General features: G+C 43.0%; 1 protein-coding gene across 13 annotated transcripts in view; it reads right to left on the minus strand.

The window, feature by feature from the left end:
• Positions 1 to 15,548, minus strand: part of PRKAG2 (protein kinase AMP-activated non-catalytic subunit gamma 2) — a 329,808-nt gene that overhangs the window by 18,977 nt on the left and 295,283 nt on the right. For all 13 annotated transcript variants that reach the window (XM_024249353.3, XM_054559038.2, XM_054559037.2 and 10 more), the window contains 1 exon segment: positions 1,304 to 1,385. In XM_024249353.3, the coding sequence (XP_024105121.1) occupies positions 1,304 to 1,385 (82 nt within the window).

A 15,548-nucleotide genomic window follows, 5' to 3' on the forward strand; every position in this document is an offset into this window, starting at 1 on the left:
AGAGTTTAATATATTATTTAAAACTATTGATGTGTTAATTGTGTATACCAAACTGGATATACAAATTTAGCTGAAATTAAACCTGACAGTAAGTACTACGGAACTAACCACAGAATTTGGCAAATCGATGAGAGAAGACTTATTAATTGATACAAATTTGAAAAAAGAATTGCAGTTACATGTAAATAATTTTAAATACTTTAAGATAAAGTATTCCGTAAGCTTTAGAAACGTGACAATTCTGGACACTTGGATTGTTTCCCAAGAAGCATTCTAAACACAATGGTTTTAACAAACAGTTGCCATTTATTGAGTGCTTTTGATGTGCTAGACACTAGGATGACATGGATGAAAAAGACATGAACTTCTTCCCTGACGAAATTAAAACCTAGAAGCAGACGTAACGATCATTTCAAAATAACGTGAAGAATACTAAGAGAGACAATGGCATTGTCTGCTGTGATTCATAAGACAAGTAACAATGGCATTTAGATAGCTGTAAGTTACACAACAGTTTTAACAGTATAACAATGGTCTGGCAGAGACATCAGTCATGTTTACAGCATCTAATTTGCCCTGTCAAAAAGGTGTGCACCAGTGAGATGAGTGCGGGGCCCAAGAATGCCATGTGTGGCCCAAAGTGGGGCAGCTGGCTCACATCTGACTGTGGTGTCCTACGTGGGGTGTGTTCATTGGGCTGGTAAAGACACATAAGCTCTTCAGAGAGCCAAAAAGTTGCTAAATTAAAAGAAATTCAACAACAACAACAACAACAAAAGCTCCATAAAAGTTACAACAGTGTGTAGAGTTCTCAATGAGGCCGCAAAAAAAAAAAAAAAAAGAAAAAAAGAAAAAAAGGACAACAGTGTTTGGACCTTACTAGCATGTCCACTTTCTTACCCAGTATGTAAAGGCAAGGATTTTTTTTTTTTTTGACAGGGTCTCGCTCTGTCACCCAGGCTGGAGTACAGTGCAGAGATCATGGCCTTGACCTCCTGGGCTCAAGTGATCCTCCCACCTCGGCCTCCTGAGTAGCTAATTTTTGTATGTTTTTGTAGAGATGAGATCTTGCTATGTTGCCCAGGCTGGCCTCGAACTGCTGGGCTCAAGCGATCTCCCTGCCTTGGCCTCCCAAAGTGCTGAGATTACAGGCATGGGACACTGCGCCCTGCCAGCAAGAATGTTCTTTAACTTGGACACATGTTTACTAGGTTGAATTTCAAACCGGCATCTATTAAAATACTTTAGGTTTTCTGCTTTCAAGGTTTCCATTTTCGATCTTCCTCAGGCCCACACTGCTTACCTACAAAACTTTGTTTTTTACTCTCCCACAGCGGCGCTGCTCGGACACCGTTGGCTACCAAAGCAAAGAAGGCCTTTTTAACCTGAAGAAAAAGAGGAGAAACAAAACATACTTTCAAAGTCCAGGAAGAAAAATACCTTTTTTTTTGAGACAAGATTTCACTTTGTTGCCCAGGCTGGAGTGCAGTGGCACGATCTTGGCTCATAGCAACCTCCACTTCCTGGGCTCAATCGATTCTCTCACCTCAGCCTCCCGAGTAGCTGGGATGACAGGCATGTGCCACCATGCCCGGCTAATTTTTGTATTTTTGGTAGAAACAGGGTTTCACCATGTTGGCTAGGTTTGTCTTGAACTCCTGACCTCAAGTGATCCACCCACCTTGGCCTCCCAAAGTGTTGGGATTACAGGCGTGAGCCACTGCACCTGGCCAGAAAAATACCCTTAACTAACATATTTGACCAAGTCTTATCAGTTATCTTCCACAATAAGTTTTGTAAGTTTGATAAGCTAAAAATAATGGAATTTATTAACATTAGCAAAAATCTTTTTGAATTACACCTAAAGGCATAGAGGGATTAGAAATTATTTTTTGAAATTGAAATAATGCAATTAACTTCTATTTTTTTTTCCTATTGTATCTGAAGACTCTTGTCCACATAGATACTTTATGTAATTAAAACCATACAAAAGAATTAAACTTCAGGGTCTAATATCTCCTATATGTGGTTATTAATTCATCTGAAAACACTGAAGTTGTATCAAATTACCTGAAATAAAAATTTATTTTTAGTATTTTCAATGAGACAAACAAGCATACTTTCTCAGTTCCCAAGGTTGAGAAAAAAAAAAAGGTATGAAAGATACAATATATTTTTGCATTTTATACCTTCCAGACACAAATGGGTCAGGCACTAACATATCGTATCTCACTTAACACTCATAACAAATATCCTTTGGGATACCATAAGGTATCATACTTGAAGATTTATTAATAACCAAAAGTTCAGTGCTGAAAATGATCCTCTAAATGCAGACAGCAAATAAGTACAGGGAAAATGTCCAATCTTATTAATAACCCAAGAAATGCAAATTAAAACAAAGTATCATTTGTAGATACTAAATAAGCCAATATTTTAAAGTTGCAGCTCCTAATACAAGGGCTATTATAAAACCACTGGTGGCACCAAACACTGAGAAAATATTTTTTCTAACACAGCTTGTGTCAAGAATCACAAAGTATTCATATTGCTTGTGCAACAGCTTTTTCTCTTTGAATTATTTTAGGAGTGGGATTCCTGAATCAACAATGTTCCATGTGACATTACTTCTAATCTTGAAAACTGAAAAAAAAAATCCACCTCCCAAACAAAAGAAAACTTATCAAATACTAGCATACCAATGAGAAAACAACCAAATAATAATTAACATAACTATGATGTTTTCATAACTATATCAAGAAAGGTCTATGACAATAAAAATGTAACTGTAAAATTATACATTATGATACTTAGAAAAATATGTGTTTAAATGGAAACAATGAGAAACAAGCAAAAAAAATTAAACTGATATATTAAGAAGCTGGGATAGTAAAATGTTTCTTTAAAAAAAAGTGTTACATTATGGTATGGTATGGTTTTTTTTTTTTTAAACTAAAAGTAAATTATTCTCTTCTCACACACTACTTAAAAAAAAAAAACCTTTTTGGCCGGGCACGGTGGCCCACGCCTGTAATCCTAGCACTCTGGGAGGCCACCCGAGATGGGCAGATCACTTGAGGCCAGGAATTCGAGACCAGCCTGGCTAACATGGTAAAACCTCATCTCCACTAAAACTACAAAAATTAGCTGGGCATGGTGGCACACACCTGTAATCCCAGCTACTCAGGAGGCTGAGGCCCAAGAATCGCTTGAACCTGGGAAGTGGAGGCTGTAGTGAGCTGAGAACACGCCACTGTACTCCAGCCTGAGTGAAGAGTGAGACTCTGTCTCAAACAAACAAACAAATGAACAAACAAAACAAACAAAATCCTTGTTAACTTACTAATGAAAACAACTGCATGAACCTAGAGCAGACGACTTTAGGACTAATAACTTAGTACTTATTTCTTCCTTTATTGTGATACATTTTGCCTTATGTGGAACTGCTCATGCATGTACCTAGTTCACCTACACAAGAATACAGGGACTACTGGTACGTCGAGGGAGCTCATCAATTATTTCATGCATTTATTTTAACCCGCCCAGCGCTGAGTCCTGAATATAGCAGGGATTCTATACATTAGTCAAATGAACTACAAGAGAATGAAGACAAGGAAATGAGCAGAGCCAACCCAGTGATGTGGGAGAGCAACAGTAACTGAGCGGCATCCAGAAACTCATGAACTGTTTCTGAATCACACCTTTATCAAAAAGGCACCAAAATACACTGTTTTTGTAACTAAATGGCATCCAGGAAAGGTGTGCCCATTTGAATGGTTTGCTATTTGTACCCTGGGCATCTCTGATTGTGGTCCTAGAATACATTATAGAAGAATATAGTGGAAATGTCACATGTAAATAGATTTTAAAACACACTGAATATCTGGTAAGTTTGCTTTTCTAAACTGGTTGGAATAGAATGGGAATGGGGGCACCTTTAATGTTTTATTTGTATTTATTTATTTTTTTTGGAGACAGGGTCTCACTTTGTCACCCAGGCTGAAGTACAGTGGTGTGACCTTGGCTCATTGTTTCCTCACTGCACCCCTCCTCGCTGCCCCCACCAGGCTCAAGTGATTCTCCCACCTCAGCCTTCCAAGTAGCTGGGACCACAGGCACATGCCACCATGTCCAGATAATTTTTTTTCTTGTAGAGGCAGGATCTTGCTATGTTGCCCAGACTGGTCTCAAACTCCTGGGCTTAAGTGATCCTCCTGCCTTGGCCTCCCAAAGTGTTAGGATTACAGGCATGAACCACTGCATCTGGCCAGGGGCATCTTTTAAAAGCACAAATTGCTTACTCTTTTCTTCAAAATGACAGATTTAGCAGAGAAAATAAATGTTAAAAACATTCATGAGGATCATTCATGAAACCCTAAGTAGCCATAGCTATTGAAAAGCTATTCCAGAAAGTTCTGAGTTTGGCATAATGAAATAGTTGAAAACAACTATCCAAGTTGTACAAAAGACAGGAAACACTATTTGAGGGCCCTGGAGTGCATCAACATGGGGTGGATTCTGGGAGCTACAATTCTTGAAAGAAAAGAAGGCTGTGCACTGAGCACTACATTCATTCTGGAATTTTTCTGAGGGCATTTCCCATATCATCTGCACACAGGTGAATTTCAACAAGAAGCTGAAATTTATCAAGAAGAATCAAACAAATCCTAGGTAAGATAAACATAAAAAAAACCACACCTAAGCACATCATAGACAAGATGCTAAAAACCAAAGGCAAAGGGAAAATCAGCTAGAGGGGAAAAAGACACACTGGCTTTCAAAAGGGTAACAAGCAGGCTGACGGCTGACTTTCCAGCAGAAACTATAAAAGTCAGAAGACAAGAAAAAGAAAACTTTAGGATGCTAAAATAAAAAACCTGCCAAGCTAGGTTAGAGCATATATCCAGTGAACATATCCTTCAAAAAGGATTGGCAAAGTAAGGTTTTTCGGATTAAAAAAAAGCAAGGAAAATTGTCACCAACCAACCAGCATTAAGAAATACTTAAGGGAGGGTGGGCGTGGTGGCTCATGCCTGTAATCCTAGCACTTTGGGAGGCCAAGGTGGGGGGATCACTTACGGTCAGGAGTTCAAGACCAGCCTGGCCAACATGGTGAAAAAACCCCGTCTCTACCAAAAATACAAAAATTAGTCGGGTGTGGTGGTGCGCGCCTGTAATCCCAGCTACTTGGGAGGCTGAGGCAGGAGAATCGCTTGATCCCAGGAGGTGGAGGTTGCAATGAGCTGAGACCATGCCACTGTACTCCAGCCTGGGTGACAGAGCAAGACTCTGTCTCAAAAAAATAAAAAAGAAATACTTAAGGGAGTCCTTTGCACTGAAGGAAAGCTTCTAGACCTACACAGAACCATAGGAGGGAACAAAGAACACGGGAGAGGGCAGAGATGTAGGTAAACATAAATCAATACTGCGTAAAGCCAGAGTAATGATATCCTGTGGATTCATAGCTAAATAGCACATAGGGTAGGAGAGGGTTTAACTTTTGTATACATTTTTTGCATTGTTTGGGACATGGTAAAATTATTATTAAAAGATGGAAAGTAGTAAGTCAAAGATGCTATGTAATCTGTAAGATAGCCTCTGAAAGATTAACAAAAGAATATATAACTAAGTTCACATGTTGTCATTCACTTGTGGGAGCTAAAAATTAAAACAACTGAATTCATGGAGATAGAGAGTAGAATGATGGTTACCACAGGCTGGGAAGGGTAGTGGGGGTGGGTGGGGGGAGGAAGTAGGGATAGTTCATGGATAAAAAAATATAGTTAGATAGAATGAATACGATCTAGTATTTGATGGCACAACAGGGTGACTACAGTCAACAATAATCTATTGTACATTTAAAAATAACCAATAATTGGGGTGTATATAATGTAAAGAAATGATAAATGCTTGAGGTTATGGACACCCCATTTATCCTGATGTGATTATTACACATTGTATGCCTGTATCAAAATATTTCATGCGCCCCGTAAGTATATACACATACTATGTACCCACAAAAATGAAAAAAGTATGTATAACTAAAAAGCTAGCAGAGGAGAAAAATGGGTTAAACAGTTTGTTAAATAGAGTGAAGATAAGAAGGAATAAAAGAACAACAGAAAAAATAAAAAACACATAACAGAATGGCAGACAAACCTAACTACAGCAGTAATTGTATGAAATGAAAATGGACTAAACAGTAATTAAATGCTATTCTAGGCATTTATTGTATGGCTTAATTGCAATTGTCAATATAGAAAGTAAACAAACCTCGTATATGACCTGAGTCCTAGGATCCTATCAAGGACTGCCTTTCTCTAACAAGGGCCAATGAGCTCAATGGATCTAAACCATAGATGAGACCATGTGAGAGCCAAATAAGAGGGCTTCCTTTAGTGGACACATTTCTAGAAGCTTCTGGAAGAGACTACAGTGGACATCTACACACAAAAATCTCTGGTCAAATAGTGTAATAATTTAAAAAACCCAAGAATAAACATTGCTATTAGCTTAGTTTGTGAATATTTTGATATTTAATGTTTACACCTTGTACAAATGATCACATATAGATCCAACAGATTTAATGGACATTTTTACACTATAGTGAGCCTCATGACACCTCAAATTTAAAAGAATGATACCAACAAAAGCAGGGGTTTAATTTTAACACTCAAATATGATGACTATTACTTCAGACTCAGAAAAAAAATCCTGCTTCCCCATGATAAATTCTCAGACTAATCTGCTACGAAAGCGTTTAGCCCCCAAAATGCTGCAGATACTGTTTACAGTGAGGCCACTGTGAACAACACAAACAGGGAATAACTGCATAACACCAATTCTTAAGGTGGCAAATACATGCGTGGGAAACTATACAGGGTAATAACACAGACGTTAGAAACTGATCACGCGTGCTGAACCAAGTTAATTCTGAGATGAAAGACACTGATGCTGCATGGTCAATGGCAACGAGGGATGGAGGGATGCGGGGAGGAATTAATTAATTTCAGACAGTATCGGTCCAATAGAGGGATCGATGTACGTATGTACGTATGAATGACAGGGTCTCGCTCTGTTGCTCAGGCTGGAGTGCAGTGGCAGGAACATGGCTCACTGCAGTCTCAACCTCCTGAGTTCAAGTGATTCTCCCACCTCAGCCTCCTGAGTAGCTGGGACGACAGGTGCACACCACCACAGCCAGCTTTTTGTTATTTTTTGTAGAGACAGGGTCCGGCTATGTTGCCCAGGCTGGTTTGAACTCCTGAACTCAAGTGATCCTCCTGCCTCTGCCTCCCAAAGTGCTGAGATTCCAGGGGTAAGCCACCTCACCCAGCCCAATGGCAAGGTTTATAGAGAGAAAAGCCCCAGTGAAGCAGCAGTTCAATGGCAAAGAGAATGTTAAGAATTTAATGTGAAAAGTAGTATCTCTTCTGCAACAGAAGGTAAAACAACTAAGGCTCACGGAAGCACGTGGAGTGAATTAAGAGGCCATCCCGTGGCTGAGGCAGGAGAATGGCGTGAACCCGGGAGACGGAGCTTGCAGTGAGCCGAGATCGCGCCACCGCACTATAGCCTGGGTGACAGAGCGAGACTCCGTCTCAAAAAGCAAACAAACAAACAAAAAAAACAGAGGCCATCCCACTTCTTGTCAATGAGCTAAGGTGCTACACCTACTGGACTTCAACTTCTCGTTTTCCACATAAAATGTGTTATCTCTACAGAACAGGGACACTGCTTCAATTCTCAAACTGAAATCACAAGCACAGCAGCTCACTTCGTTCTCCTGATGGCCTCAAGCACCAAGGCTTTCTCGTGGGCTCCTTGGCCCCTGCCAGCTGTGCGGTGTCCGCTCAGTCACTGAACCCTCTGTGAGCCTCAACATTCTGTTATAAAATGGGGCTAATGGATATTTCCTCACAGGCGTAGGGTGTGGACTGAACGGGCTAGTATTTGAAGATGTTCAGTATAGTACTCAGCACTAACAGCCAAGAAGAACAAATGCTTAAAATTTCCACCCTATACTGACCAAACCAGAAGCCAACAGAAATTTATTCTTTTTTTCATTTTGGAGACAGGGTCTTCCTCTGTTGCCCAGGCTCGAATATAGTGGTATGATCACAGCTCACTGCAGCCTCAACCTCGTAGGCTCAAGTGATCCTTCTGCCTCAGCCTCCTGAGTATCTGGGATCACAGGCATATGCCACCATGCTCGGCTAGTTTTTAAATCTTTTTGTAGAGATGGGGTCTTGCCATGTTACCCGGGCTGGTCTCAAACTCTAGGCCTCAAGTGATCCTCCTGCTTCAGCCTCCCAAAGTGCTGGGATGATAGATTTATTCTTTTAATTTCATCCACACACACTGTTGACCTGTCCGCAGGTCACTGAGGAAGTCTCAATTCCATCCTTCGGAGATCTCATATAATATTCTAAATGGACATCATACTCGTACAATGCATTAAAGAGCAGTGTCCTGGGCGAGCTCGGGAAGGGCCTGACGCTTCTGTGGTTTTGCCGACCTTCTTCGCAATAACGAAGCCTTCTAAAACTTGGCTTTCTTAAGAACACGTGCATGGAGCTGTTTATAAAGCAATTTAAAATCATACTTGGAAAATTCTCCATAATTACAGATGGCACAGGGTGTTCCAATTAACCAATAAACAGGATACAAAGAGGACTAACACAATCTAGTTCTAATTTGCAGGAAGTAACCTCTCACGGGTCTTGAGTACCTTTGAAAATTTGTTTCCTTTTAACTGATATGCAATTTGCTCAAACTATGATTAATTTTAAAATTTACATTTTAATAGGATTTTCAACACATTTCAAAGCAAATGTGATAATTAGATAAGAAAAGATGGGAAATAAAATGTTCATAGATAAGTTTTTAGAATAGTGAGCAGGACCGAGCTGCTCTAAGAGACTCTGGCAGTCTATACCAAGGAGCACACCTGTGTTCCCCAGAATGGGAAGCTGGTTCCTCTGATGCCTCACTGCTTTCTACACAGCTTCACTCTGATTTTCAGTAACTAAGTTGATTGTGAAGCTTTTAAAATTAATGCTGATATCTACCGCGTCAAGAAGGGTCCAGCTTCTGAAATACGGTCTTCGAGACTCTTCTCCGTCCAGGCCCAGGCCTCCCTTGCCAGCTGCATGACTCCTTCCTCCCTGAACTCATCTTCCGTGCCCCTCCAAGCCCCAGTACTCCTTCGACTTCAGAGGAACAGTTGCCCACCATTGCCATGGAAGGACTGTTTTCTGGAGGAAATGAACTGCTCCAGAAATAAAACAGACAGACAGGAACATGGGGCCTCCAATGAAAAAGATGGCTGGCCTACTGCTCTTCAGCGAAGCCCACCAAGCAAGAAGCCCACCTGTGAACTCGGTGTGTCCATGCCAACTGTTAGCAGTCACTCTTAATTATGAATGAATGGGCAGCCATCTGACAGGGCCTTGAACGCTGAAGTCACACAAGTCCCAGTTTTATACAGATCTCACTAGAAGGGTTAGGAAAGAAAAATCTTCCAAAAAGTGGAAGAAAAAGAAAAATTGAAAAAAGGAAGGGAAAAGAATATTAAAGATCAACTCAGGGGATCTCAGAGCTGCTCACTGAAGTTCCGGAGAAAAGCAAACACTGGGAAGAAAATGATTGAGGAAAGAACGCAAGGAAGGCTAGGCGCAGTGGCTCTGGGAGGCCACAGTGCTGAGGATTGCTTGAGCCTAGGGGTTCAAGACCCATCCGGGCAACATAGCGAAACCCTGCCTCTACAAAAAAATAAAATAATTAACTGAATGTGGTGGTGCATGCCTGTAGTCTCAGCTACTTGGAAGGCTGTGGCAGGAGGATCGCTTGAGCCCAGGAACTGGGGGCTGCAGTGGGCTGTGACTGCACTACCATACTCCAGCCTGGGTAACACAGTGAAACCCTATCTCTAAAATAAATAAATAATTTAAAAAAAGAAACAATGCAAGGACTAGAGAACTGGATACTAGGAGTGTCAGGTTCCAGCGGGACATCACCTGCCTGGCACCATGAACTGACCACAAGACACATGATGATGGAATTTTAGGGTACCAGGTAGAAAGCGAGAGCCACAAAAGCTTCAGAGGAGAAAAATAAAATCACATACAAAGGCTGGGGATTTTAAAAAAACATCAAATTTCTCTTGATCAGCACTGGTAGCTAGAAGGAATGGAATGATATTAGTACCTTCAAAATTCTTAATAAAAATGATTTCTGTTATGGAATTCTAGACATAGCAGTCTACAGGTTGAATGTAAGCGATATATAAAATTTCAAGTAATACATTCCCATGCATCTTTTCTTGGGAGGTTTTATGGACTCAGTGCGTTTGGTTCGATGGCTCAACAGGTTGTTTCTGTGGAATATGACAAGACTAAGGCACAGGAGCAAGAGAATATGTCTTTATTGTCAGTTTTTTTTGGTACCACTTGACAGATATTATTAATATGTGCTTTGAAAAACTCTCAGCCACTAGTCTGCTCTGCTCCAGCACATTCCCGAGCATGAGCCCGTGTGTGGCAGGGCCTGCCATTCTCCCTCCCTGTTCTCAGCCCGTTTTCATCTTTTCTAGAATATTCCCATGCTCTCATTTCTTCTGTCCTTGATGCCATATCAAGTGATCCTATGTACAAATTTTGCCTACTGAGGAATCTTTCTGCATTTCGATTATTATCAGCTGTCCCACCCGGTTTCAAGTCACCTGTAAATTAGACGATGCCATCAATGAAATCAATATTCAAGTCATCGTTCCAAAGCTGAAGACTGTGGGGCACAAGAATGCTCTGGCATACCCCCAGTTTCTCAGCTGGGGCTCCCCAGAAGGCAGAGTGTATTTGGGAATGTGATGCCAGGGAGCAGAAGTACAGGAAGGGAGGAAGGAGACGGGTGGGCGGATGAGTCAGCACAGGACGCGTTCCTGAGCCGCCGCCGCAGGGCCCACTGATGCTGATGCCAGCGGGATCTTCCTAGGACTGCATGTAGCTGCTAGCTTCTATCCTCCCCTGGCGGAGGAAGCTGGGGCACATGGCACGGTCCTGAGCTGAGGGCTGTCCCACTGCCCCTGCACAGAGTGAGGAGTGCTGGACTATGAGTTGATGTGAATGGATTTGGAAATGGCCCACGAGAGGCATCCAACACAATTAGAAATCTTGCTCCAGGTGTTGACTGAGATTTAAATATTAATTGATTTGCCTGGCTGCCAAGCTGCAGCTCTGCATCTCATCCTCTGGGACCTCGTGCCAGGCTCTGCCAGCCTAGTCTAGCTGGAATCCAGACGTGCCTGTCGTGGCACGGCCATCTATGCAACAGCTACAAAAGAAAGGCAGGTGAATCTCCTGTAAATTTTTTTTTGGTCAATTCATGACCGATTCCATTCATTCATAAATCTCAGCTGGGATTGATACCACATTCCCCAGCCTCTGCTTTTTGAGAAATCTATCTGCTCTTTCCTTTTATCTCTGGCCTCCGAAATCAGACCTCTTCTCCACAATTCCTCCAATATCATGAACAGGTTAGGAATCTCCTTTGTAAGTTCCCTTTAATGCTAGAACGTGATTCATCTGGATCAGAAATGAGACGTGGTTCGTGCCGACAGGTGCTCTCCGCAACTATTGTGGGCTTTAGTTTCCTCGAATCACTATTACTTTACCTCTTCCACTTCGAAGATCATTTTCCTTGATAATGAACAAAGTACAATTTGAGTTGAACAGTTCTGTTTTCTCTTTATTGACATCAGCAGCATCAGCCTGGAACAATAGGACCGGGGCTTCTCTTTCCTTCCTGCTTTTAAAATAATCAAGTGCCCCTTCCCTTTGTGCCTCTTAATTTTAACACTAAACTAGGATTGTCCAGGGCAGCTCCCTCCTATTCAAGCTCTCCTTTTACTTTACTTTTGATCGTGTGCTCTGCATTCTATATTCTCTACTCATTCTTCAAGGTGGGCGGATCACTTGAGGTCAGGAGTTCGAGACCAGCCTGGCCAACATGGTGAAACCAAGCCTTTACTAAAAATACAAAAATTAGCTAGGCGTGGTGGTGCCCGCCTGTAATCCTAGCTTCTCAGGAGACTGAGGTGGGAGAATCGCTTCAAGTGAGCCGAGATCACGCCACTGCACTCCAGCCTGGGCGACACAGCGAGACTCTGTCTCAAAAGAAAAAATAATGCTTGGCAAACAGACACTTATTTGGATACTTGCTTGTTTTTTTGTTGGCATTATTCAAAATCACATTGCCTGGAATAATGTAAAGAACAAAATGAAGTTGTTCTGGATTATAACCCAAAGTATAAAATAAATATCCATAAATCCATACTGAAATAGATGACCGAATAAATAGACAGATGGAGAAGAGACATCTCCCTTGCAGAAAAATCCCAACTAACTCATGTAGCTGCTCAGCCCTCACAGAGGTGAAGTGTCACTCCCCATGGCTAAGTGTGGGCTGTACGTGGTGACTTCCTTGTTGGGACTATGGCATGGAAAGGAGGAAGAAGAAGAATCTCGTGGTGGAAAAACCCGGCATACCTCAGCCAGGTAATGGAGAGTGGTAAGTCACACAGGCAGTAAGCGCCCTGGAGACAGTGTGATGAAAAGGGCACTTTACCTCTTTCTGGTCTTCCTCCTCCAAAGCCACATTCCCAGTCTAATCATGATAAATCATCATGCAAATCTCAGTAGAGGGCATTCTGGAAAATACCTGACCGACACTCCTCAAAACAGTCAAGGTGTCAAACACAGGGAGTGTCTGTCTGAGAAGCTGTCCCACCTAAGGAGGCATGATGACGAGACGTGATGGGGTAACCTAGATGGGATCCTCCAACAGAAAACGGCATTATGTAAAAACTAAGGAAATCTGAAAAAAGCATGGACTTTAGCAAATAATCATGTATCAATATTGGTTCATTAACTGGGACAAATATAGACCACACTAACGCAAGATGTCAAAATTCAACTGGGTGTGGGGTATATGGTATATGCAAACTCTCTGCACTAGCTTTGCCATGTTTCTGTACATCTAAAACACATAAAATAAAACACTTGTTAAAAAAAAAAGCTATCATTTGTAGAGTGTTGCTAAAAGAAGTCACATTGCCACTGTGAGGAAAAGCCTAGATCATTCCTAATGCTTCCCCCCCAATCCTAGGGTGTGAGAATTCCATTATGCAATTTTATTTATTTTTGGGCCTCTCACAATTCTCGAGGTGTCATCTTTTGGAATCACTAACTGATGTGGTTTGGCTGTGTCCCCACCCAAATCTCATCTTGAATTGAAGTTCCCATAATTCCCACGTGTCATGGGAGGGACCCAGTGGGAGGTAACTGAATCATGGGGGGAGTCCTTCCCGTGCTGTTCTCATGATAGTGAATAAGTCTCACAAGATCTGATTTTTTTTTTTAAGACAGATTCTTGCTCTGTCGCCCAGGCTGGTGTGCAGTGGCACAATCTTGGCTCACTGAAACCTCTGCCTTCTGTGTTCAAGCGATTCTCCTGCCTCAGCCTCCCAAGTAGCTGGATCACAGGTACCCACCACCAAGCCCAGCTAATTTTCGTAATTTTAGTAGAGATGGTTTTGCCATGTTGGCCAGGCTGGTCTCAAACTCCAGGCCTCAAGTGATCCACCCACCTTGGCCTCCCAAAGTGCTGGGATTACAGGCGTGAGACACCGCACCCAGCGATCTGATGGTTTTATAAAGAGGAGTTTCCCTGCACAAGCTCTCTCTGCTTGCCGCCATCCATGTAAGACATGACTTGCTTCTCCTTGCCTTCCACCATGATTGTGAGGCCTCCCTGGTAACGTGGAACTGTGAGTTCATTAAACCTCTTTTCCTTTATAAATTACCCAGTCTCAGGTACGTCTTTATCGGCAGCATGGAAACAGGCTAATACACTAACTGATGCCTATCTTTCTCTGAATTCCTGGGCTTATCTGGAAGGGAAGGGGATGTCCCCCCAACCCCCCACTGTGCCAGTCATTAAGTTACTACTGTCCCTTGGCTCCACGCCCACCCCTCTAACTTGGCTTGGTGACGCTGGGACTTTGCAGACCCTGTTTCGGTGTTGCCAACTGGCTCTATTTCAGGTTCCGACAATACAGGAGTGTAGAGAGGGACTCAAAGCCAGAGCAGGAAGAAGGGCTTGCTCCTCCCGTCAGCAGCTAGCAGGGCTCCTGTCTGCCTGCAGCTCCCGTGAGCTCCACCCAGGCACTGCCTTACCTGGGCACCGGGGCACCTCCTGTAGCAGCAGCTGAATACAGTTTGTTGCTTTCCCATTTTGTGCAAAATGAGCTTCCTCAAGCCCCAACTCCCGCCCAGAGACATAAGCACCAGCTAGAAGGCATGAGCCAGGACCCCCTCTCCTCCACGACACTGTAGAGTACACCAGACTCACTCAGCATCATGGTAAAACATGGGTCACTGAACCTCATCCCCCCGTTTCGGATTCGGGTCTGAGATTAGGTCCGATGAGCTGCGTTTTTATAAGTTCCAGTTGATGCTGAAGCTGCTGGTCTGGGAACCAGACTTTGAGAACACTGCCTTAGAGGTCTTTATTTATCCTTTCAGTTACCAGTTAACTTAGATCCAGTTAACATTTGCTTATGTTCTTTTTTTGTTCAAATAACTGGTGTGGCTTCTGTCTCGTGACTGAACCTTAACTGATCAAGAAACAAGCACCATGGCCGGGCGCAGTGGCTCACACCTGTAGTCCAGCACTTTGGGAAGCTGAGGCAGGCAGGTCAAGAGGCGAGGCCAGCCTGGCCAACATGGTGAAACCCCATCTCTACTAAAAATATGAAAAATTAGCCAGGTGTGGTGGCCGGTGCCTGTAATCCCAGCTACTCAGGTGGTTGAGGCACAAGAATTGCTTGAACCTGGGAGGCAGAGGTTGCAGTGAGCCAAGATCGTACCACTGCACTTCAGCCTGGGTGACAGAGTGAGCCCCTGTCTTTAAAAAGAAGAAGAAGAAGAAGAAAAAAGAAACTGCCAAGACTGGTTCCCAGAAACTGAGGACTTGGAATTGGTTTCCCATCCATGGGTTTAACACAGTGTTGAGCTCTTTGTCAGTGGGAAATCAGATTCCTGCAACCCAGGGCAGGCCATGGCATTGTGAATAAACAAGCCATCATCTGTGCCTGTGATGACATCTGTGTGCCAGGGCCCACATGGCCACTGCACCGGCCACTGAGGCAGAAGCCAGGACCAAAGGACTCAGTATGACAGCATCCTGTGAGTGCGCTGGGGCCTCTGAGAAAACCTCAAGCCCAGGTCCGGGACCTGCACCCACAGACAGAGAACCCAACAGCCTCTATGGCAGTCCCCAGAGAGTCTATTTCTTGTAGCTACAGGGCTGTTTCCAAAATCAAACACAAAGCATAACTCTGCGGGGTGTGGATGCATAGGCGGAATTGGTGGCATCGCCAGGTTTGATGGGAAAGCTAGGCATGGATCTGGAAGGACTGGGACCCTGGCACCGGACAGAGGGACATCTGACTGGACTCAGATGAAGCTGAGATTCCAGATCCGGGAGTC

The sequence above is a fragment of the Pongo abelii genome, chromosome 6 (assembly GCF_028885655.2).
Source record: "Pongo abelii isolate AG06213 chromosome 6, NHGRI_mPonAbe1-v2.0_pri, whole genome shotgun sequence".
Taxonomy (NCBI): domain Eukaryota; kingdom Metazoa; phylum Chordata; class Mammalia; order Primates; family Hominidae; genus Pongo; species Pongo abelii.